Source organism: Lutra lutra, chromosome 2 (genome assembly GCF_902655055.1).
Source record: "Lutra lutra chromosome 2, mLutLut1.2, whole genome shotgun sequence".
In the NCBI taxonomy this organism is placed as follows: domain Eukaryota; kingdom Metazoa; phylum Chordata; class Mammalia; order Carnivora; family Mustelidae; genus Lutra; species Lutra lutra.
In genome coordinates, this window is record NC_062279.1 from 120,167,794 (window position 1) to 120,193,220 (window position 25,427).

The 25,427-nt window shown below is 39.2% G+C and overlaps 1 protein-coding gene across 1 annotated transcript in view; it reads right to left on the bottom strand.

Annotated features, from left to right (window-relative positions):
• The window catches only part of QRFPR (pyroglutamylated RFamide peptide receptor), a 47,059-nt gene extending 22,057 nt beyond the window's left edge, over positions 1-25,002 (bottom strand). Inside the window, exon 1 of the mRNA XM_047719928.1 lies at positions 24,303-25,002. Within this exon, the coding sequence (XP_047575884.1) occupies positions 24,303-24,642 (340 nt within the window). The 5' untranslated portion in view covers positions 24,643-25,002. The remainder of the gene's footprint in view (positions 1-24,302) is intronic.
• Between the last annotated feature and the right edge of the window lie 425 nt (positions 25,003-25,427).

Consider the following 25,427-nt stretch of genomic DNA (forward strand, 5'->3'; position numbering starts at 1 on the left):
CAAAGGAGGAAGGGAGGAGGAGGGGCAGAGAGAGAGAGACAGCAGACTCCCCAGTTAGCAGGGCACCCAATTTGGGGCTTGATCCCAGAACCCCAGGATCATGACCTGAGCTGAAAGCAGATGCTTAACTGACTAAGCCACCCAGGCACCCCTAAAAATGTCCTTTAAATCACAGAATTATGAGCATATGGTTTAAAATCAGAGGGGCTACAATTTAAAAGAATAGGTCTCTATTCACCCTTGTTCACCTGCTGTCCCCAACATCTACTTGTTTTTAATTCTTCTACCAGGTAACTTCACATCTTGAAAACAAGTTGTTTTAGATAGCCTTTCTTCATTTATGGATTTTACCATGATATATATTGACTTTCTTCTGGGATAGATGAACTTTTGGTTCACCTTTATCACCTCTTATTCTCTCTCCCCATAGCTTTTAATTTTCTTATAATAGCACTCTTCAATAACTTCTTTGGAAAGGTTTTGGGAGATTATTCCTTAAATTCTTGCATGTAGTTTCCTCTATCTTAGACTCATAGAGCAATATACTTAAACCCCCATTCACTGGCCTATCAACTTCCAACAGTTTATCTTCTTCCCCACATTGCAAGATAGTAATACCTCACCTTATTCCTCCTTTTCCTCTCTCTTCTTCCTTCAAATTTCTATCAGCTTGCCTTTACATTTACTTTATCAACCAGGACAGCTTTTCATTCTGTTTCATAGCCATATTAAGTCTTCTGGACTTGACCTACATTTTAATTATAAAAGATTAAAACTATAAACAACATTTTCATTATTATGACTAAATACTATAATGACAAAGCCAATAGTTGTTGTAATGTAAATACATTTCTCTTTCTCTGATTTTATAATTAAGATCCTTATTAATTTACTTATTGCTCTAAAGTATGCCATATTTTAATCTGGGCCATAACTTTCTTGCAGAAGAATTTTGTTTATTTAATTTTTCCTGGAGTTTTTGGTTGCATTTTTTTCTAGTTGGAAGAAGAAACATGTACCTTCTTTCAACACAGTCTAGGGGTTTATCGTATGAGCTTTGGAATTACTGCCTAGGTTTAGATCCTGGATCTACCATTAGTTGACTGTGAAACCTAAAGCAAATTATCTTACTTCTTTGTATCTTAGGTTTTCTTATCTTTAAATTAGGTGATGATAATAGTACTTATCCTATATAGCTGTAGAAGATTAAATGAAATAATAAGTACAATGTGCTTAGGATAGTGCCTGGCACTATGTGAAAGTGCATTCATTAATGTTAGCTACATTTATTGCTGTGATCATCACCATCACTGGCATCCTCATCATTTTTACTATTATATCTCAACTTTTCACATTAACATATTTACTGCAAATCAATCACAAATGGTGTTGGGAAAACTAGACAGCAACATGCAAAAGAATGAAATTAGACCACTTTCTTACACCATACATAAAAATAAACTCAAAATGGATGAAAGACCTAATTAAATGTGAGACAGAAAACCATCAAAATCAGACATAAGAGAACACAGGCATAACCTTTCTAATATCGGTCATAGCAATTTCTTACTAGATGTTTCCTGAGACTAGGGAAACAAAAGCAAAAATGAATTATTGGGACTTCATCAATTTTGTTCTTTTAAGATTCTTCTAGAAGACTACTGACTCACAATTTTTTTTTTATTTATTATTTTAGAGAGAGAGAGAGCATGAGTGGGAGGGGCAGAGGGAGAGGGAGAGAGAATCTCAAGCAGACTCTGTGGAGCCTGATGTGGGGCTCAAGCTCATGAATCAAAGCTGAGATCACAAGCTGAGCCAAAACCAAGAGTCAGATGGTTAACTGACTTTGTCACCCAGGTGCCCTTAATGACTTCCAATTTTAATGACTGAAGTTTTTAATTTGTTGTTTTTTTTAAAGACTGCTGTGTAGCTGTTATCTTAAAATTTATTTTTATTGGATTCCTTTTCCACTGTTTCTCTAATTTCATGGCTTCTTATTTCTTATGTTTCGTGAAAATTTTTTCACGTAATTTCTTCAAAGTAATGATTTTAAAGTAAGCTCTTTAAGTTCTTGCATATCTGAAAATGGCTATAATATGACTTGAAATTCAATATCACCTTTCTTTGGAATATTGAAGACCTTGCTTTATTGACTCTTAGAATGAATGTAAAGATTGTCCATCTGATTTTTTTTTTGTCCCTTACAAGTGCTCCTTTACTATTTAGAAGCTTTTATTGATATCTTTGTAATTGGAATTCTGAAATATTGTAGGAAAATGTTGAAGCATATTTCATTTTTTACTCTTTCTGTTTGGCCTGTGTGTACCTTTTGAATTTTGAGACTTCTAACTCATTTATTTCTGTGCTTTCTATTATGCATTTTTTTTGTGGAACTCCTATTAATCAGATTTTGGAATTCCTGGATTGATTTTCCTATGCTTACTTCCTATACTTACCTTTGTTTATATGAATTTTTTGCTTTATTAATTCTCTTTGTCGATTTGCTCATATTATGGAGATTCTCTTGTCTTTGTCTTCTAGCTCTTATAATTTACATATTAATTCAACAGTCATATTTTCACTTTTAAGAACTTTTTCTTATTCTCAAAAGTGTTTATTTTCAGAGACATTTCTTGTGATTTATGAAGTCAGCATCTCCTTAAAAGCAGACATCTCCCACTCAACATTAGTAACTCATTCGTGAAAAGAAGACATTCTGTGTGAAAGTACACTGGTAGCCTATTTCTCATTACATAAAAAGCCAAATTAAACTCCCAACACATTTTGACTGTAACTTGTAACTAAAACACAGTAAAACCATCATTTACTATATAAAATATTTAAAATAATGCTCTTGGTAGAAAAACAAAATGGTTGTTATCAAATTGTTTGTATGTATGCTGCTCTGTATGCAGCATTTTCATGGTGTGTCATAAATATTTCTTTTCCAACAAGGCATAGCAAATAGCAAACATTAATAAATATATTAGAAAAGTGAAGGTAAAATTTGCCATAACAAGGAGACAAATACCTTGGATGTCCCCTCACTTATGAAGAAAGGAACAGCCTGGAAACTTGAAAAGGGAGGGGTGTTGAGGTATAGTCATTGTCATTGGTGGTGCAAAGTGATGCCATGGGTAAATGGGTTGCAAAGGTACTATTTCAGGCAAACTATGAAACTCAGAAGCTTACAGATTCTTTATTGCTCTTGTACTGAAGTAGGGAGTGCTAAGTGGATTTTCGGGGAGGCAGATGACACTTTAGGATGAAAAACTACAGAATGGAGCTTTATTTACTCTCTTCTAATTCATGTTTATAGAATTCTTTGCATGGTGCTATAAGAAATATCATGCAATTATATCTCCACTTCCTTCAGAGATAATTACTATCATTGTATTGTATAGCCCACAAATTATTTTTAGCAAGTAATACCTAGTGGTTTAATTATATGCCTTCTAGGTTACCATAATGATTAACTTTTCCAGCTGATATTCTTTTTAAAAAAATTTATTTATTTATTTGACATAGAGAGAAAGAGGGAGAACAAGCAGGGGGAGGAGCAGAGGGAGAGAGAGAAGCAGGCTCTCTGTTGTATAGGAAGCCCCATAAGTGGCTTGATCCTAGAACCCTGGGATCGCTACCTACACTGAAGGCAGATGCCCAATGCACTGAGCCACTCAGGTGCCCCCTAAATGATATTCTAAACAAGTTCAGTACTTGTAATTTGTCAGCATGACATTTAAAGAATTCTTCAACATCTTCATTCACATCTTCTCAAAGCCAGACTTCTCTGCAAGAGTTAACAAAGAGTTGCGAAGAATGGCTCAGTTGCAAAGAATGTATAAAATGATGTAATGTTTCTCTCAGTGTCAGCAACATGTGGCACACACATCCCTTTGAGGACACTAGGCATGCTTTTCAAAACATCTATTTGTTTTTGATGTTCTACCAACTATATTTGGAATATAGCTCAAGAATTTTTCTATGTAGGGGCGCCTGGGTGGCTCAGTTGGTTAAGCAGCTGCCTTCGGCTCAGGTCATGATCCCAGGGTCTTGGGATTGAGCCCTACATTGGGCTCCCCACTCAGTGGAGAGCCAGCTTCTCCCTCTGCCTCTGCCTCCCACTCTGCCTACTTGTGCTCTCTCTCTATCTCTCTGTCAAATAAATAAATACAATCTTTTAAAAAATGAATTTTTCTATGTATTATTTTGTTTAAAGTGTTTTATTAATTTGGGGGATATAAGTTTTTCTTATGTAAACATCGGCTTAAATATATGGTACTGAATGACACATTTATTGTAGAAGCTTGAGAGTTAAAAATAAATAAGGGCACCTGGGTGACTCAGGTGGTTAAACATCTGACTCTTGATCTCAGCTCAGGCCTCCATCTTAGGGTCATGAGCTCAAGCCCTGCATTAGGTTGTACATCCTACTTAAAAACAAAAACAAAACAAAACAAATACTAATCTACTGGGAAAATATTAAATGAGAAAACATTTTTCAGGATATGTCTGTAAATATGAAAATACTACTTGGAGTTTTATTTCTGAAATTATCTATTAATAACCCATTTCTTCTAGTTTCATTTATCTGTATTGTTCCCTTTTATTCTGCAAACCTTCAAACTATCTATGAATCCTTAGTTCCCTTTACATATTTAAGAATGTGGCAGAGTGAAAGACAATTCCCTATTCACATGGGCTGGAGTGGTCCCCCAAAAGACTTTGATTTAGAATGAGTAGAGCCTTAGAGATGAAAAACATTCAGGTTTTTCCTTATGGAGCCAAAGCTCATACTAACTCTGCAGTTCTGCTCAGAGTGCTTCCTTCAATTACTTTACAAGACGAATCATCTGGGTATATATTTGTGCCGAAAAACAAGTTCAGTACAGTAAAATTGTGTGTCTTCTGATATTTTTCTTCTAATTTTCATTACTCTAATAGCTACAAATCCTATTTTAGAAAAATAACTGAATTGGTTTCTTTTCCTCCCCACTAATGGCAATAATTAGACTTTCAAACAATAGAATTAAAGGAACCCAGGTTAAACTTTAGGGTTTAAAAGCAAAAAGCAACAGACAGCATTCTTCTAAGTATTACTTGCCTATATTGCTTTAACACATATTTTTCTTTTGTCATTTCTCAATCAGCTTTAGTTCAACATTTTGCTTTTGGTTTTTAAATATTTTGACTCCTTTATCCTTGACTGTATTGAAACTGAATTGTTTAGAATGCTACTTTGTAATTAAATGTTTATTTGTGGGATATTAATGTCTGCTCTCTTTCCATGAAGAACAGATGGGAGTATTTGTTTTGTCTTTCTCTGTATTCAAAAAGTCTTAAGTAGTATATGACTTACAGGTGAATGAATGAACAAATGCATGAATGAATGAGAAGATAGAATATAGATGAATTCTTGTTATATAGTTAATTTGATGTCAGCTTGACTGGATCATGGGATGCCCACATATCTGGTTAAGCAATATCTCAGGTTGTGTCTGTGAGGGTGTTTCCAAAAGAGATTAGCATTTGAATTGGTTAGCTGAATAAAGCAGATGGCACGCCCCACGTGAGTGGGCATTATCTATAATCTGTTAAGAGCCTACATAGAACAAAATGCAGAGAGGAAGGTTAAATTTGCTTTCTGCCTGACTGCTTGAGATGAGTAATTGATCTTCTACTCTGGAGGTACCTGGTTCTCAGCTGTTCAGACTCAGACTAGAATCTACCTACGCATTGGGTCTCTGGCTCTCAGGTCTTTGAACTACCACACCCAGGGGTTTGCCTGGGTCTCCAGCTTGTAGCCAACAGGCTGTGGGACTCTTCAGCCTCCATAACTATGTGAGCCAATTCTGATAATATACATCTGATAATATACTAATGTGAAGAATATACATTCTTCACATTTTCTATTCCTTTCCCACCTTGTTTTTCAAATCTTATTGAGGTAATGTTTTCTTCTCTTTTCTTTTCTTTTTTTAAAGATTTTATTATTTATTTATTTATTTATTTAATTTTATTTGTTTTAGAGAGCGAGAGCACGAGTGGGTGGGGAGGGGCAGAAGGAGAGGCAGACTCCCTGCTGAGCCAGGAGCCTGACACGGGTCTGGATCCCAGGGCCCTCAACTGAAAGACCATGACCTGAGCTGAAGGCTGCTGCTTAACCAACTGAGCCACCCAGGTGCCCCTGGAGTAATGTTTTTTTAAAATTTATTTGAATGGTGGGGCTCCTATGCTATAATTTATGGATCTCCAACTTCACACAGTCTAAAAATTGAAATATAGTATCCAGAAAGAGTACATGATACTTTTCTTTCCCCACAAAAGCTGTTTTTATTACAGTAATAAAAAACAAAGAGCTAGGAGGCCTTAAGCAAAAATCATATATAAGATAACCATTCTTCCACTCAGCCACCAGTTGTATCTTCTGCCATAATCTAATCTAAACAGTTCTCCTTTGTCACAGTCTCATTTATACCCACACATTCCAAGATGAATAAAACACTTACTAGTTTATTAGCAACTAACTGCAGGTAAATCAATTTTTCAATTATCTGTGTTCCTTATAAATTGCACCATCAATTTCTCCAGTTTAGTAACCCAGTTGTGAGAGTTGGAGGAAAGGAAGTTTAGTCACTGTGTAGCAATAGGCCCCAGTCATGGCATTGCTGAGTCCTGTTGGGTTTAACCTGTTTATGGTCACCTGTACTTGCTCTAACCCAACTTCCTTTCCAACAGTGAATTTAACCAAAACCCACAATAATAAGAAGTACCTTTCCATTACACATACACACCCATAAAGTTATTTCTTTCTGGATGTGTGTATACACACACACACACACACACAGAAATACATGTATTTATATACATATACACACATATACACATAAACATATATATATATACACATACATATATATGTATACACACAACCAAAAGTTTTACCATGTAAATGTTCTTTGATATTCTGTATTCTAATATATTTGTTTTTTTTCTCAATTGCTAATCCTGACTCACCAAATAATTTCCTGACTCATTAAGACATTGTAACTCCTACTTTGAAATTCACTGCCCAGAACAGAGAGGTCTGTGCTCCAAAATGACCTTCAAACTCCTTAACACAGCAGTAGAAAGCTCTTCATGATCTGTCTTCCTTTCCCTCCAGTTTCATCTCTCGGAGGCCTTTGAATGCTAAAGTCCAGGCCTACAGAAATACTTATATTTTCCAGGAAGACTGATGTCTCTCTAATCTTTACAATATCTCCACCATATACTGTTCACCCTTGTCTCTCAAGTTCAACATAGTGGCTAGCATACTACTGTATTCAATAAATATCAGTTGGATGAGTAAATGCATGAATAAATGAACAGATGGAAAGTTCAACATGTAAGGAATATACGTCAACAATAAAATCCCACTGATTTCACTCTGAAAACCCAGACATTGGCTACAGAAAAGAGAAAAAGCATTCAATAACCTAGAGCTTTATTAAGGAAAACTGTAATTTTTGGAAACCAGAGTAATCCATTCCATGAAAGCTTATTTACTCAGGAATTTTTCACCCATTTAATTTGGGTCAGTTTGATTTTTGTCATCAATAAATCAAGCCCACAAGTAAGTTGACTGTGTATTAAATTCTGTGCCCTTCTCAGTATAATGATGATTTGGAAAAATAAGCTGAAATGACATAAGTTCTGGTTACTGTAGTAACTGCCTCTGTGGTATAATAGATAATTAAAGAGAACTATTTAGCCAATCTATTTGCTAATAAGTAGCCTTTCACCATTGGTCAAAGTAATCTATCCTGTGTTCATCAGAAGCAAAAGTGGAACACAGTAATGGTATATTTATAAACCAGCCTCAAACTTCCTTCCCCATAGGGCCCACACTGGTAATTTCATTAATACAGATTCTGATTCAGTAGGTCTGGGATGGACTCTGAGACTGTTTCTAACAAGGTTCGAGGTGATACTGATGCTGCCGGTCCACGAAGCAGATTCTAAGTGGCAAGAAAATACACAGTATATCAAAGACTGTTTTGCTCCTAGGGAACATGATTTCCCGACACAAACATTCTTGTTACCGAGGTAACTGGGCCACAAGTGGGTCCTACTACTACTTGACCTCGTGACCTACTGTGCCAGCAGAACTGTTTTAGCAAAGGAGCAGCCTCTCCTTCTCTTAGGCTGCTTCTCTAACAAGGAGTTTCTTTTCCCTTTTCAAATTAAAGGAACCAGTACAGTTTGTCCCCAGATAGTGTATCTTTCAGTTACCAGTGAAGCAGCCATTTTTTAAATTTATCTCTTTATGCGAGAAACTTAAAAGAATTAATAACTTCAATTGTCTGCTGTACTCAACATTGCTACTACCTAGAGCTGAAAACATGGGGGAAAGGATGTATAAAAGCCAGGCGGAACCCAACTAGCTCTATATAGAATTTTGACTCGCATGACTCTCACTTAATAATTCTTTTTCTGTTAGAGTTTTGCTGAAGGTTTTTTAATGGAAGATAATCAAATTCCATTCTCATGTAGTCAGTTTCCCATCTGTCAGTAACATCTGTAAATCAAGATTTTCTGACTATATTAGAAAAGTGTGGGAGTTTTTTCCCCAGTTCTCTCCCTTCTTGAAAGTTTTCTTTTATTTCCTTTTTGATATATACCTTTCTCCAGGAAGAGGAAAAAAGGCACAGGTGTACAGAGTTACTTAAATACAGGAAAAAAATCTTTCTTCGACATGTTTACTACAAGAAAGACCATTGAAAATGAAGTCTGACAAGGCTATAAAGCAAAGCCAATTTATAACCAAGGTTCATATTTAGCTGACTTAAAATTCTCATCATTGTTAATGAAATAACATTGAAAACATATTACAGAGAATTGTTCTTTCAAAAATTTGAGAATTTCACAGGTAATTTAAAAGAAATTAATTAGTCAATTAACCTCTCTGCGATCCATGCCAGCCTAGTGCATTTTGGAGCCTCTAGGGATTTCCTAATGAAGGAGCCCAAACTATATCTTACCCCAGCCCAATCCTGCCAGGCTAAGGCAGTGTGACCTTTTTCTTTAGCTCTGTGGGAGTAGAAGTCCTATACAGTCACATGAAGCCACCTGTTCCTCCTAGCCCTTTGTTGATTGAACCCAAAGTCTAAGCCAGTTGAATTCCTTGTCTTTGGGCTAAAATGTAGGGAATAGTATAAGGATGCACTGTGAGATGAAGCCAATGGATATACAGAAAAGCCTGTATTGTAGGGATGAAGATTTCTGTGATTTGTCCTGCATAACCGACCACTTCGACTTGCATATATGCAGGCAGGTTAAAGAATGCTGTTTGTGAGACTTGACGCTGCATGAATGTCCTTGGGAACCTGGTTAGTTGACATTAGCTGGCCTCCAGGTCAGAACTGGCCCTCCTGGTCTGGATGCCAAGAGCTGTAAATCTTGCCTAACACACCCTCTGGCTTCAAGCTGGCCTGTCCCCGCAGAATGGGATCTGCACACCTAACCCAGGCTCCTTGAAGAAGTAAAGACATGGTAACACAGAAATGCAGCCACTCTAAACAGCACACAGGCAAACAAATGTTCACCTTCATTTGCCCCATAAATACGGCCCTTTTGGGGGTGGTCAGTTGGAAGTCTCACCTGAGGGGAAGACGCTCTGCCCAGGCCTCTCAATCCAGACTCCAACGTGACTGTCTCCAGCTTCCCCAGCTGATGAGGTTGGATGTTCTAAGTACCCAATTTGATGTAATTCTGTCTTATTCTCCTTACTGCTTACTATTGCCCTCATCTATGCGTAGATTGCCCTTTTCTTCTTTCTGTTTCTATTCGATTTTTCACATATCAAGAAAGTGTTTTTATCCTCTTCAAAACTGAGAGTATGGCTTCTGTGAATCTTTTCTTCAGAAAAAAACATTAGTAAGAGGGGGGGACTACAAGGGTTATGAGAAAGTAAAAAATCTAAAGACAAACAAATAACACAGGGATAAAATCAGTGTATGAGTTTTCCTAGCTTCTTTCCTCCACCCTTTCCTTCTCTCCTTAACTAAAAGACATGCCTGCTGGATAGCTCCCTCTCAGGGTCATTTTATTAACCAGACTGTGTGGAATAATTTGGGTCAGGTATCAGGATGGGAAATTTGCATAAATAAGACTGAGATTTAAAGAGCGAGAGAGAAAAGGTGGGATATGGAGGGAGAGAGACAAAGAGAGAAGGGGAGATAGACTGATGAGGATGGAGGGAAAGAAGGAGGCATTAAGAATGTCCACAAGGGGGGCGCCTGGGTGGCTCAGTGGGTTAAAGCCTCTGCCTTCAGCTCAGGTCATGATCTCAGGATCCTGGGATCGAGCCCCGCATCGGGCTCTCTGCTCAGCCGGAAGCCTGCTTCCTCCTCTCTCTCTGCCTGCCTCTCTGCCTACTTGTGATCTCTGTCTAATAAATAAATAAAATCTTAAAAAAAAAAAAAAAAGGATGTCCACAAGGAACTGAAGCATATGTTCACAGTCAATGGAGGTTACCTTGGGGTGGGATGGGGAAGCTGAGAGACCTTGAAGTCCAGCCTTACGAGATAGGGGTGTAAGTCAGTGACGGCTTTGCATTAATACTAGTGTGGCAACATTGTGTCTACTGTCTGGGGTGGCCTGAAAGGACATGTGATCTTTGCAAGGTGAAAAAAGTTCTGTGGAACACTATTAAGTGTAATAGTAAAGACCTGAATGAAATGGAAGAATGGGGTTTTAACAGAGAGTCTTGCGAGTAATGAATTAAAATCTTTTAAAATTTCTCTGAGACATGTAAATAAAAATCAAAATTATTTTACACTAGTGTTGGTCACTGAACTTAGCCTCTTTGCATTTGACACTTGGAGAGTTAGGATGTATTCGGCTGTCCAAGAGTATAAAGCAGAAGGTGGAAGATATATGATAGGAGAAAGATTAAACAAACTGAACAACTGAATACTATGGCAGTAAAAAGCAATCAGACTGAATAAGCAAGCCTTTGTCCACTGGAGGAGTGGAGCAAAGTCATATTTATGGCTGAGCCCCGGAGACTCATGGATTCTTCATGTTGAGCTCCACACAGCTGCTGCTTCAGATTCCCCTTCAATTCCCATGCAACCTACCTGTTACTGTCCTGAAATTCAAGAAAGCCCCCTCTTCTTCACTGCTATAAAACAGGCTTGCCATAGCTCCAATTACTTGAGGTAAATTGAATCTTTGTTCCTTGCAACCAAAAAAGCAGACATGAAGATAAATACAATCTCATTCTTCTGTATCTCACAAAAATAAATACAACTAATTTCTTAAAAGCCTCAAATATTAGTGAAATGTCAAATAAGGTGATAAACTTTAATAACTCAAAAAATATTTATTGAGAACCTACCATATAACCTAGCAATAGCTATGCAATTAAGTGGTGGATACATAAGAGAGATCAAGTCTTTGACCTTATGGAGCTTATATTCTAGTGGAGGAGACAAAAACAGACAAACAGATTGTATCTTCAAAGTCATAAAATTCACATGTATTATTTCCTCAATACTGAAAATCAAATTTGAAAAGTGTCCTCACTGAATTAACCAGCTGTTTTTGCGTCTTGCAAACAGTGTGAAGATGTGTCTTTTATACCTAAGGATTTATTTATAGGTAATATAAAATTTTAACAGGACCTACATCTTGCCCAAAGCGAAGTTTTATTTCATTATGTCTTCATATAATCTGTTTTAAGCATTAGATCAGTACCAATTTCCAAGGTCTCATCACCCTGCCTTTTTTTTTTTTAAATAAAACTGTCCTTTTAAAATACATTTTCACTGTCTTTTCCTCAGACCTGCTGAGGAAATCACTGCTTGGATCAGGTTTATATTGATACTTAGATTAGATTTTGACTCAATAAAATTCCTCCTCATGAAAATAAATTCTTCAGTGTTTATAGATGATGCAGTAAAGGAAAAGTTCTAAAAAGCCAAGAATGTTGCTCAGTTGTAGACTAGCTTGACAGGACTTCTAAACCCGAGTCAATATGGACTTCTGTGAATAGGTGTGTGTTAAGGTTGCAAGCATCAGTAGACAGGTGGCCAGAGCCACTGAGAGTCAACAGAGAGGAATCCATTCTCAGGAAGGTTTTGGGGGAAAAGACCAGAACAACTTTTCATTTCATAAGTTTGTCCTCCAGGTCCCAGAAATAAGTATCTGCGGTCTAACTGTGCAGGCAGCACTGTGCACATACGGGGCAGAAGCAGGGGATGAGACAATGCATCGCAGAAAGAACAATCATGCCCTATTCCAGCAGAGCTGCTATGGTGAAAAGCCCGACACAGAAGCATAGCTCTTGCCCTCAAGTCCTGGCAGCAGCACTTCCTATTTATATGAGCATGAGCACGGTCCTAAATGTGATAGATTAATTGAAAAAAAAAAAAAAAGGCACCAATTTCCCCTGTCACTGTCTGCAAGCTTCCCCAGCCCCCATCAATGTGACTTTGCCAAGTGGAGAGACTCCTTCCCCACTGATGGCGTGATTTGCTTTAATCACAGAAGGGACACTGGTGCAACTTCCAATCCTGGGCGAGCGGTTTTGAAGCTTCTGCTCTCACTCTTTTGGAACGCGGTGCTTCCACATAAAGAATTGTGGACTATCCTGCTGAAGAAGGGAGCCACATGGGACAGAGATAGCCTGTCCCTGCTGAGGTTGTCTAAAATGGTGAGCCTCCATCAGGCTGCCAGAAGAACGTCGTCGTCGTGTGAGTGCCCTCAGTGGAGACTAGCAGAAGAACTGCCCAGCAGAGACAAGCCAAATGGCTAAGCCACTGACACTGAATAAGGAGCAAAAACAAAAACAAAACAGTGGATTCTTTAATCTACAAGGGTTTGAGTAATTTGCAGAGAAAGAGATAACTGGTGTACTAACCCCATCTTTTTGTGCCTCCATTTTCTCCTCCGTAATACGGGGATGATAATATACTTCTCACATAGTGAGCCCTAGGAGTTTGGTGGTCATTTTGATATTATTATTTCCATTTCTCTGCAGTGCAAGTGAGGCTCTGGCAGCCAGAATTGCCCAGATCCCAACAATCTGTGACAGCACTCTAGAGCTGTCAAAGGACAGCAGTCATGGAACTGATGTCACTGTTGCACCCCGACTGTGATGGCCACACTGAGGGGCTGTCATGAGCCTTTTTCAGGCCATGAACCAGGCAGCAATAATGTTCACAAGGTAACTGGCCTCTGAGGTTCACCTGGGGGGAGTGGGATGGGGAGTGTGGCAAAAGGAGCTGCATTATAAGACCAGGGCAGGGGCCAGTGGGACGGCTCTGTTTTAATACTAATGTGGTAACCTTGTGCCTCCTAGTCTGCAGTGTCCTGGGAAAAACCCCGAGCCTGGCAAGCAGCTACAGAATCTATAACAGCCCCAACAAATCCTTGACCATTTCAGCCTCTTTTCAGGATGTATAATTGCTTCTAAAATAAAAGAAAACAAATACTCTTTTCTGTTTTCTGAGTACAAATGATTAGTTTGAATTTTCATTAAGGATAGGAGTAAATATTTTCATGACAGTTATTCAAGACTTTATTAACAAAAATAAATTATATGGACAGGGTTATTTATAGTGGTTTCATATAAATGCATACATATGTCTTTGATAAATTAATATTGCAATTACAGTTTTTTAAAAATCTCTGCCATCCTGTACATACAAACACACCTAACATTTTAAATAGTAATACTTGGCAGCTGTAAACGACAATCTGCTTCCTTCTATAGGCTACCCACCAAGTGCCAGATCCTTTACATACAGCGTTATTCATTCTCCCAGCAGCCTCATAAGGTAGGCATAGCTTTTCCCAAATTTACAGATAGGGAAACCATAAAAAGAGAAATAAAACAACTGTTCCAATGTGAAACACGGTGTTTGCCGACCTGCAAAGAACACTGCAGATATTAAATGCCTCTCAATTTTACAAAGAGTTTTTTCACTATATTTTTAAGCATGCATTGAACGCATGCGTGTTTCAAGTTTTTTAGATGAAAGGTTTTATAGATGGAAATGTGTAAATATTGCATACTTCATACTGAAATACAATAGGAAATCATAAGAACTGGGTATCCATTAATATTTTTTATGAACTACAGCATGATGTAAATCTTGCATCTTTGTTGTAGTTTCTGCTGCTGCATTGGCCACTGGGGGGCAACATCATATATAATTTTATCACTTCTCTTGGTCTCCTAATAGGGGCAAACAGAATGCAAGGAAGTGTAGTTAATAGCTAATTCAGTAACCTATGGGTCATAAATGCTGCAACAGTATTAGAACCCAATATTGTCCATTCTAGAGTGTATATTCATTTTCACTGCACCAAACTATCTCTTTTATCTCTCCCAGGTTATGAGAATACATTATATCGTAAGGAGAATTCCACTAGTCCTTAATAATCTGCAATCTTTCTGGTACTATAGATGATGTATATTCTCAGAACACAGCCGCACGAAGAGCAAATCTAGTTTTGCCTAGATAGATAAAAACACTAAACACTTGAGTACTTCAGAACTAATCATTAGAAATCAATCCTTAATTTTAATATAGGAAATGAAACAACAAAATTACCTGTGAATACACATTTGGGTTGAAAGAGGGAGTTCTTTTTTAAGAAAGGTTTATTTATTCATCTTAGAGAAAGAGAGAGAAGGGGAAAGGGCAGAGGGAGAAGGAGAGAACGTCTCAAACAAACTCCATGCTGAGTATGGAGCTGGACATGGGGTTCAATCCCAGAACCTTGAGTTCATGACCTGAGCAAAAACCAAGATTTGGATGCTTAACCAACTGAGCCACCAGGCACCCCTGAAATGGGGAGTTTTAAAGAAAATATGAGCCAATAGTTCCAGGACCATCTTTCATAATACCTGACAAAAATAACCCAAGAATGAAACTGCACTACAGAAGGAAGTGAGGCTGGGCACAGACAGGGAGAATGGCAGAGCCCTGGAGTCAATGTTGGGAGATCTAGATTCAGCTATGCCTGAAGCTGGACGTAATCCTCAGTTTTTCAGTTCCATGAGACAGAATATCCCCCCTCACCTTTTCTTAAGTTAGTTTTAGACAGGCTTCTCTGTCTGCAAACAAGAATCTTAATAAACCAATCACTGGTCAAAGAACATGCTAAGCTATGTTCTAGGAAAGCAAATGGAAAAGGGAATTTTTTTTTTAAAGATTTTATTTATTTATTTGACAGAGAGAGATCACAAGCAGGCAGAGAGGCAGTCAGAGAGAGAGGAGGAAGCAGGCTCCCTGCTGAGCAGAGAGCCCGATGCGGAGCTCAATCCCAGGACCCTGAGATCATGACCTGAGCTGAAGGCAGCGGCTTAACCCACTGAGCCACCCAGGCGCCCCAAAGGGAATTTTTTTTTATGCTTTCTGAGTACACAATGAAATTTTTCAAATTTTCTCATTGCCAAATTCTTTGTGTCCTTATTTTAACTGTAAAATTTTGTTGTCCTAGGTAGAGAGATTCATACAAATCCCATTGCTGATAGGACCACCTTCCAGCCTCCTGAGAAAACTTAGTAAATTTCTTGACCCTGGCATCTTTTCTTCTTAAAGTGTGCACATAACAGATTCAAGAGGAGACCACCCAGAGGCTGGCCCTATGGCACAATTTTTGAATTTGACTTCCAAACTACTGTCATTGGGTCTTCTCTTCGATTTACTTCTTTTATTTTTTTTGGGGGGGGGGAATATATAATTAAATAGTTTATTAAGCCTACAAATGTAACTGTGAAAGTGTCCTTCATTTAAAAATATTATCTTTAGGGGCGCCTGGGTGGCTCAGTGGGTTAAAGCCTCTGCCTTCGGTTCAGGTCATGATCCCAGGGTCCTGGGATCGAGCCCCTCATCGGGCTCTCTGCTCGGCAGGGAACCTGCTTCCTCCTCTCTCTCTGCCTGCCTCTCTGCCTACTTGTGATCTCTGTCTGTCAAATAAATAAATAAAATCTTTAAAAAAAAAGAAAAAATATTATCTTTAGATTGTATGAGAATAAAAGAGAAATCCATCTATGTGACATTTTCTAAAGCCCCATCTGATACAAAGTTGCTAAATAAAAATAGACTAAATGATGAAAAAGGAGGCAAATATATCAGGCAAGTACAACAAAAAAATAGTCACAATACCAATAACAAATATGATAGAAACTAAAGCAGAAATATTAAATGAAATGAAGATATCCTGTCAGAAAGTATATTTCACAATGAATATAAAACTGTCATGAAATTTTATGCATCACATAACATATCAAAATAGAAAACTGAAATCTGCTATAAATTAGAAAAAAGACAGAAGTGCAGTACTAATGGGAAGCTTTAATAATAACTCTCTTTTTGATGGCTGACAAAAAATGTAAATCAAACTTTATAGCACACAAGTATAGAATGTAACTTTATTTCCAATACTAAAAAAACTACCAAAAATAAAGGATTATGCAGCAATAAAAATTTTTGAAGGTGTATAGATTAGATATACTGATTAGAAAGTAAAGTCATTTTATAAAAAAAGTTAGAAAGGTCATTATTAAGGTAAGGAGAAAATTAATGCTGCAGAAAATTTAGAAATTAACAATAATAATGGTACATGAAAAAATTTATGGGATGTACCAAAGCAGTATTCAGAAGAAAAGTCATAGTTTTTTTTATACTTCTTCACTTCAGTGTGTCTATTCTTTGTCAGCAGTTTTCATCATTCCTGTTTAAAGTTTGTTTTTTTTTTTTTAAGTCTCATGATACTGTTGATTTTACATTAGTTTCACCATATTTAGTTTCCCCCAGGAACTCTGAGGTTTCTAAAATGTTATAGAAAAGGGAAAATTATTATTGTAAGTGATATTTTCTAACCACTAATCAAATAATAAAGTAGACCTGAAGATGTTCCAGTCTAATCCCTCTGCTCTGAGCTGGCACCCCAAATTAAGATCTTTTCACCACATAATTCAACAACCTCCTTTTAAAATTTTTTAAAATTTATTTATTTGAGCGAGCGAGACAGAGACAGAGAGTGTGCACAGGGAGAGGAGGAAGCAAGCTCCCCACTGAGCAGGGAGCCAGATGAGGAGGATAGTAGTGGGGGGGTGGTTTGAACCCAGGATCATGACCGGAGCCAGAGGCAGACACTTTGACTGAGCCACCAGGCACCCCAACAACTTCCTTTAATAACCGATTTCAGAATTTATCAGGTTGAAATATCTAAAAACTCACATAATCTTTTTTTTAAGATTTTATTTCTTTATTTAGAGAAAGAACATGAGACCCAAGGAAGGGGCAGAGGGAGAGAGACTCTCAAGCAGACTCCATGCTCAGTGGGACTCAATTTCATGACCCTGAGATCATGACCTGAGCCAAAATCAAGAGTTGGACACTCAACCAAGAAAGCCATTCAGGCGCCCCCACCTAAATTTTTTGTGTGGTGTACAGTGTGTGTTTTTCTCTTTCCTACCCTCCTTCCCTTCAATCTTCATTCCAGTAAAATCCTTTTCTACAAATATAAAATCTAATGGGAAATCTTAGTTATTGAAAAGAAAGAAGGGAGCTGTTTTGGTGAAGCTTGGGAGCCTGCCTGCTCCACACCCATGCACACCAGCCACCAAGGCTCTGGGTAGCTCAGACTGAAAACCTTGCTGTGGGGGTGTGCTCATTTAAAACTAGAGTTTTGGGGCCCCTGGGTGGCTCAGTGGGTTAAAGCCTCTGTCTTCGGCAGAGGGTCCTTGGATGGAGCCCCGCATTGGGCTCCCTGCTCAGCAGAGAACCTGCTTCCTCCTCTCTTTCTGCCTGCCTCTCTGCCTACTTGTGATCTCTGTCTGTCAAATAAATAAATAAAATCTTAAAAAATAATAATAATAAAACTAGAGTTTTATTCTCCAGATGACAGAATAATTCTTTCAGTCTTTCGTCATATGTCAGGTATCCCAACATTTTAATCATTTTCGGCTTCTTTCTAAATCCACCTCAAAAGACTCCAAAAAACTTTAGGGCTTGTGTAGAGACTTAATTGATGAGTATAATGGGAAAATCACCTCAAAGTTCCATGTCAAGCTTCATTTTATACAACTTACGTGTGGATTTTCCAAGCACTGTAACTCCGATGGCGATTTTTTCCCCTACACTGTAGAGCAACCTTGCACCGGTGTATGTGGCAGGCGCTGTGCTATGGAAGCACCTGGCCTCCTTTATTTCTTTTCATCTTCACAACAGCCCACGTCTTGGCATTGTCAGCATTTGCTCTACATTAGTGATTCTCAGCCTTGGCTACAAATTATGTTATTGGGGAACTTCTGAAAATCCAATACCTGGGTACTCAGACCAATTAAATCAGAATTTCCCAGGGTAGAAACCAAGCATCATTTTAAAAACTCCCTGAGCGATTCTATGTGTTGGCAAGACTGAGAGCCACCGCTCTAGGCAGAATTTTCCTATCAGCCGCTGAGAAAATGAGTTTTTGCATTTTTTTACCCAAGCAAGCAGTCTTCAGGTATAGTAAGTAGATGCGAAAGTGCCCTTCTCCCAGTGAGGCTGCCATTACTTAGGCTATTTTGGGAACTCCTTGTCTGTAATTGCTTTTAGTCAATTTACCAGTCATCCTTAGAAAATTCTTTTCAGTGCCCACAGCAGGATTGCAGGGAGGTGCAGAGAGCTCTGGATGCACGTGGGGAGATCTTCCCTTCCCCTGGCTGTGACCCTACCCACAACAGGATAAAAGCAGGCAGAGAGTCCTGTGGCTCCCACAAGGCCAACAAGCCCTTCCCCATCTCAGTTCATTAATGCTGAGAGCAATAAAGAGGCTAGAATGAGATCTGATGTTCTACCTCCTTCTGGGAACTCTTCAGAATTAATCCTCCCGTATTTTGTAAATTCACGTTTACCTGAGTCACCATGAGTCCCGTTCTCCTAGACCATCCCTTGCCCCTGGACCCAATCGAGGCTCTAAACATTCCCATTCTGATCCAAGCCTCCAGTTCCCCAACACTTCCCCTGTGCTTTCTCCACAGTGCACTCTGCAACTCTGACAACAAAATCCCCTGTCTTCTCCATTTTTTCTTTGAGTGCTACACTCCCGGTCTTGCTCTAACTGAAACCTGGCAATTCCATAAGGACTCAGCTTTCTCTACACCTTTAATATCCCAGCGCAAACAACAGGTACCCGGAAAATGCTGAATACAAAAATGACTCAGACTATTAATGATAATAGTTTAGACCCTGGACAAAGAGATAAGGTAGGGTGAGAGAATGTTGGATGCTAATAAGAGATCTGTGTGTAAATGCCCAGTCTCAGATCAGGGGGATTATGGCTTAAGATAATTAGATAATGATTTCAGAATTATCAACAAAAAAAGGAGAGTCCTGGTTGGAGCCTCTATGCAGAAATGAGTGATGAAAGAAGAAATTGCACGCTAGGCTTCAGTGGACACACACTCAAAAACTAAGAGGGATTACAAGAACCATCAAAGGGCAGAATATAAAGAAAGAGAAAAGTGTTCTGGAGCATTGTTGAGAAGCAAAATCTATTTTGTGGAATTTAGTTGAAAAAAAACAACATATTCAGACAGGGGATTTGGAGGAGCATGTATATATTTCAAAGAAAGAGATTAAAGGAGGGGGAAAAAAGAGACAAAATGAGGAAGAACGGACTGCAGATAAGGAGAGGTAAATTCCATGGCCCCAAGAGTACAATGGGCAAGTTGACTGCTAGAGTTTGATCAGATAGATTTGTAAGCAGGATGCATACAGAACTTCCAAGGCCTGACTCCTAATTGCTATAACAACAAAACCCCATCCTCATATTATTGATTTTTAAAAACCATAAACAAATGCTATTTACTGTTCTTGTGGGAAGAGAATCCCCATTCCTGCTAGCTCTGTATTGGATGTTCTGGGGAGTACTGTGGGAGTAAATCAACTAGTGGGTCAAAGAGTGTTGGCATATGCCAGACATATACAAGAATTGCACATACACTTGCCTCAATGCTGACCAACACTTAGATGCTGAATTTAGATCTCCTTCTAAATTGAGTGTAATTCACTTAAACTAAATGTTTATGGATACATTTTGTTGCACCTGTCATTTATGGTGCCATCACTGTACCAAAGGAAACTCAAAGTCTTTGCTCAGTGGTATGCTGGAAAACAGCTGTATGGTTTGTTTTTTTTTTAAAGACAGTTTTTGCTGCTGTCATCTACAATGTAAATATTCCTGTCATGACTGATTTCAAGCCAATAACATGACATCTCTGAATGGGGAACAGGGTAGAGATGTGCACAATGGTCTCTTTAAGTCTGCAAGCTGGTTCCAGAGAGTCAGATGTAACTAGTTTGGACACAGGCTGGCACAAAACATTTTTAAAGCCCCTCAGGAGGTTCTATGTGTAGCCAGGTCTGAGAATCATTACTTATAGTGGTGCTTCTCAAATTTTCATGTGCTTATGAATCACCTGGAGATCTTGTCCAAATGCAGGCTTTGACTCAACAGGCAATGTTGGTTCCTAGCAAGGGAGATAAGTGGACTAGAAAAAGAAGAAGAAAACAGTCATTTATAGCCCTACCTCTGTCAGAAATGTTTGAGGGGGAGACTTTGAAGAAAAGTCACAAACTGGAGGTCCATGAATTATTTGTGGCCAAACCCCCAGGGAGGTTTTCGTTTACCCAACTGCATTTTATTTTATTTTATTTTATTTTAAATTAAATGCCAAGATCATAAAATTCCAAAATTCCATTTTTCCAGCTTCTCTGGAGTTAAAAAAAAAAAAAAAGAAAGAAAAGAAAGAAAAGAAGAAGAAGAAGGGCAGTAACAGCAGCAACAACAAAAGATTTGACAATTCAGGGCACAGAGTCCTGCCTCCAGGGGTCCTGCCCTCTTTAGGGGAGGTCCTGAGACTTTGTCCTGCCACTGTTGCCTCCTAGTGGTTTCCACTGCTTCCTTTATATTTCCTCCTTCACCCTGGAGGAATTTGAGGGGTAATCATATTTAAGTTTAGCATAACTGATACTTTTCCCTCCCCAGTTGCACTATCCTACCTTTCTGTCTCATTTCCCACCATCCCTCACATATAAACTATATACTTGAAATGACTTACACAGTGTTCTTGGAATTCATCACCTTTGTTCTTTCCTCCAAACTTTGGATTGACCCTTATTCCTGGGACACACTCCATCTTTCTTTCTCTGCTGAAAACAATCTGAATCATTCTTCAATAAGTAGCTCGAAAGTCCCCTCTTTGGAGAAACCTTCCTGACTTTTATACTCCCACAGCAGAGTGGATCCTGTTCTATTACACCCTGTATTTGTTCATTTGAGGATATTTCCTATTTTCAGAGGTCCAAAAAAGGATTAGATTAGCTTTATTCTTTTTTTTTTTGTATTACCAAGGTAGAATGCTTTGCCTTAAAGAAGGTCCTCAATAGCCTTATGAAATTATAAATTGTGAATTACCATTGAACTATTAGATTACTTTTCCTTGAAAGCTCTTTTTTAAATTAATTTTTAAATTTTTTTATAAACATATAATGTTTTTTATCCCTAGGGTTGAAAGCTCTTTTGTTAATTTATCAAGGGAGCTTTAAAATTATTATCCTATCCTATAAAGGACAAGTTAATTCTGTTTGCATTGTTACCTCCAGAAACTCTGCAAACTCTTTCCTCTTCCGTGATAGTCAATTTTGGTGTTACTTACTTGATTTGTAAGAATATCTATTCTATAAGTCTAGTCCCAGATAAACATAAGCCACCTAAAATTAAACATTTCTTAACATAATGAATACCTTACACTTTCATGATATAATCAATTTTTTCAAAGCACTTTTACTAATACACTTTATCCTCACTGTAATGTGTAAAATACATACACAATGCATTACCCTTTTTCAGCATTTAGAAGCTAAAGTGAAATGTGCTCCATTAAACTAGGAAGCAAGGATAACAGAAAGTTTAAGAAAAACTTTCACACCACCCACCCACGTCCTTGGGAAGGAAGATCTACTCTGTCGTCTTCCCCAGGCATGAGTTCCCAATTTGCTTAGAGGCTAAACATCCGCCTCATTTCACTTCCAGGCATCGAGAATTCCTAATATTTTATCAAAAAACTTAGGCCCAGATGTGTTAAATCAACATGTATTAGAGCCAAAATAGGAACCCAGGTCTTTGGATTCCCAGAATAACATCCCACTTTTTAAATTGTGTTCACCTTCACAAACAGAGCTATAATCATCCAGAAATACATACATGCTTCACAAATCTGCCTTCACAAACATGTAGAAATTGAAACTCTTATGCCCTTTTCTCAAAAAACTAGGTTTATGTGATGATCAAAATTTTCCCCGTTAATTTTATGGGGTTAGTGGCACAGGACAACTTGAAAATGTCCAAGTACAATGATTTCATCAGAGTGCATAAGAAAGGCTGTAAGTCATAAGCTGGTTTGCCTCTTGCTGCATTCTGTGTCACTCTCATGTCAGTGCTATGTTCTCTACTGGTTAGTGCATTTTTGGAAATACTTATATTGTAGATGAGATGGGAATCAGAGATCTTACCCTTTTGATGCACTAAAGATAAACCCAATGTAAATTAATAAAGAAAAAATGCCAGGGAAAGAAATTGAAGAGCTCAACTTGTTAATGGTAGGATAAAAGAAACTCTCCGTGAGATTACAAGGAAGTAGCAAAGGAATGGAAATGGCAGGGCTTGAAGGCATAATGATCCATTTCTCTCACGTTCTCTGTATTTGCAGCCACTTTCTTTTTTTTTTTTTTTTATTATTTTATTTTTTTATTTTAAAGATTTTTATTTATTTATTTGACAGAGAGAGATCACAAGTAGATGGAGAGGCAGGCAGAGAGAGACAGAGAGAGGGAAGCAGGCTCCCTGCCGAGCAAAGAGCCCGATGCGGGACTCGATCCCAGGACCCCGAGATCATGACCTGAGCTGAAGGCAGCGGCTCAACCCACTGAGCCACCCAGGCGCCCCTTGCAGCCACTTTCTATGAATTTTGATGTGGTTTCAAGAATGCACCCATCCATGACAATGGGCCCAACCAGAGCTTCATCTCCAAGACACACAATTAAACACAGGTGACAACAGAAGGCATTACTGCTTATGGACTAGAGCATGCTCTGTAGCTGTGTGTCTGGAAAGACTGGATTACCTGGGGGAAGTGCAATGTCTAGCGTTTCTCAACCTCTACACTGGGATCCCAGCTCAATAACTCTGAGTGGCTTCCCTACCATTTCCACTCCCCTTTAAATGAAGGAGAAGGAATCAATGTCTCCTTCTTTATCAGTCAAGAGGGGCATATGTTTTCTGTGTTAATTCTCCCTGCTTGATTCTGTTAATCCAATCTGAAAAAAATCACTATACACACACACATTATATATATATATATATATATATATATATATATATATAATCTATTTGCAGGGATATATCTATTAAATATGTATTATATATAATTACATAATAATTACATATAATATATAATAAGTAAATAAACACACACACACATATATAAAATTAGTTTTAAGCCCCTGTATAAATTGGATCTACAAATACCTACAAACACCTGTTCGGAAGCCACAGAGGCATCTGTGGAGTGAGAATGTAAGTTGGGAGGAGGAGTGGATATCGGTATTTTTATTTTTGAAATATTTTTATTTTACTTAAAAAAAAACAAAAAATCCTGGTAATTATGGAAAAAGGAGTTGGTGTACAATGGAAAAATAACTGGTGTGCAATACGACTCCCCATCTCACTGCCTTGTACTTTTCCTAGCATTTTCCTGTGTCTTTTTAAATTTTATTTTATTATGTTCAATTAGCCAGTATATAGTACATTATTAGTTTTTGATGTAGCATTCAAGGACTCATTAGTTGCTTTTAACAACCCAGTTCTCATCACCACACCTGCCCTTCTTCATACCCATCACCCGGTTATCCCATCCTCCCACCTGCCCCCCACCCCATCCCTCAGTTTGGTTCCCGGGATCCAGAGTCTCTCATGGTTTGTCTCCCTCTCGGATTTCTTCCCATTCAGTTTTCCCTCCCTTTCCCCGTGGTCCTCCAGGCAATGCAAAGAAACCTGTGTCTTTAAGCGACAAGGAGAAGAAGCGTTGCACCGAATCAAGTACCAAAAAACTCTCCAAGTGAGCGCAGGCGAGGAAGTTCTAAGAAAGAGCTCTGGATTTTGGTAGAGAGAGAAACGTAAGGAACAAAGGGGCGGGGAGAGTCCCGCGGAAGGCTGGGGGATTAGGGAAGAAGGTGCGGACGTGGACTCACCCCCCAGCCAGGTGTCAGAGATGTTCTGGAGCATAGTGACTGGGATGCAGAAGAAGGCGATGAGCAGGTCGCTGAGCGCCAAGGAGCAGATAAAGATGTTGGTGACCGAGCGCATGGCTTTGCTGCGGGTCACTACGTAGACCACCAGTGAGTTGCCAAAGAGTGCTAGGGCAAAGATGAGCACGCTGGTGAGAACGAAGGCCAGCTTGGCGCGCCCGGGCAGCTCCGGGGTGTAGACCAGGGGCCGCAGCCCATACCGCGCGATGAACTGCTCGCGGGTCAAGTTGTGCTCCCGTAGTAGCCGGGAGAACTGCTCCCGCGTAATGTTGAGTGATTGCATGCCGCGTGTTCCCGGAGCGCCGTCCGCTACAGCTGGGCCACCCACCGCCCCCCAAGCGCACCGAGGCGCGGCGGAGTGGGGGCTGCGAAGAGATGGGGCCGACGGCCGCTTCACCCTCGGAGGCCAGGACAGCCTCTGTTCCAGACTCTGGCGCGCTAAAGGACTCCGGCTGCACCCCAGGAGGTTCGGGAGAAGGAAAGCAGCGCGGGATCAAACCCGCAATCAAGAGGCGGGAAGCCAAAGCCTGGGAGACTATCCCTTTACCAAAAACGTTCGCAGTTCAAAGAATGTTCTCTTGCTCTTCTCTAAGGTGAGGGGCTGGGGCGGTCAGGAATGCTGGAGTGCCGCTCCAGAGTTCCAGCGCTTCTGGCTCCCCAACCTTCTGGCGCACCGCACTGGCTCCAAGGGCAGCGGAGGGAGGGGCTGGAACTCTGCGGCGCGCCACTCCCCTCCCAGCTTCAGGGGCGCGGACGCCGCCTTCCACATCCTCAGAGCCTGGAAAACACCTCTTTGGCTCACCACATTGTGCTGCACAGCGACTTTCTTCTGCCCCAGGTCATGCTTATATTTAAAACCGAGTATTGGGGTTTCTACGGTCTCACGGCTTCTCCTCTGACGAAGTAATAGGCGCCACAGCTACCCAAGGAGAAATAGGATTATTTTAAATTTTTCTGCATTTTCAACAATAATTACAGCACACAAGGAAATTGCAAGGATAGTACAGGCAGGTCCCACGTATCCCTTATCTAGTTTCTCCCTTTCTCCCATTGATTACATCTTATTTA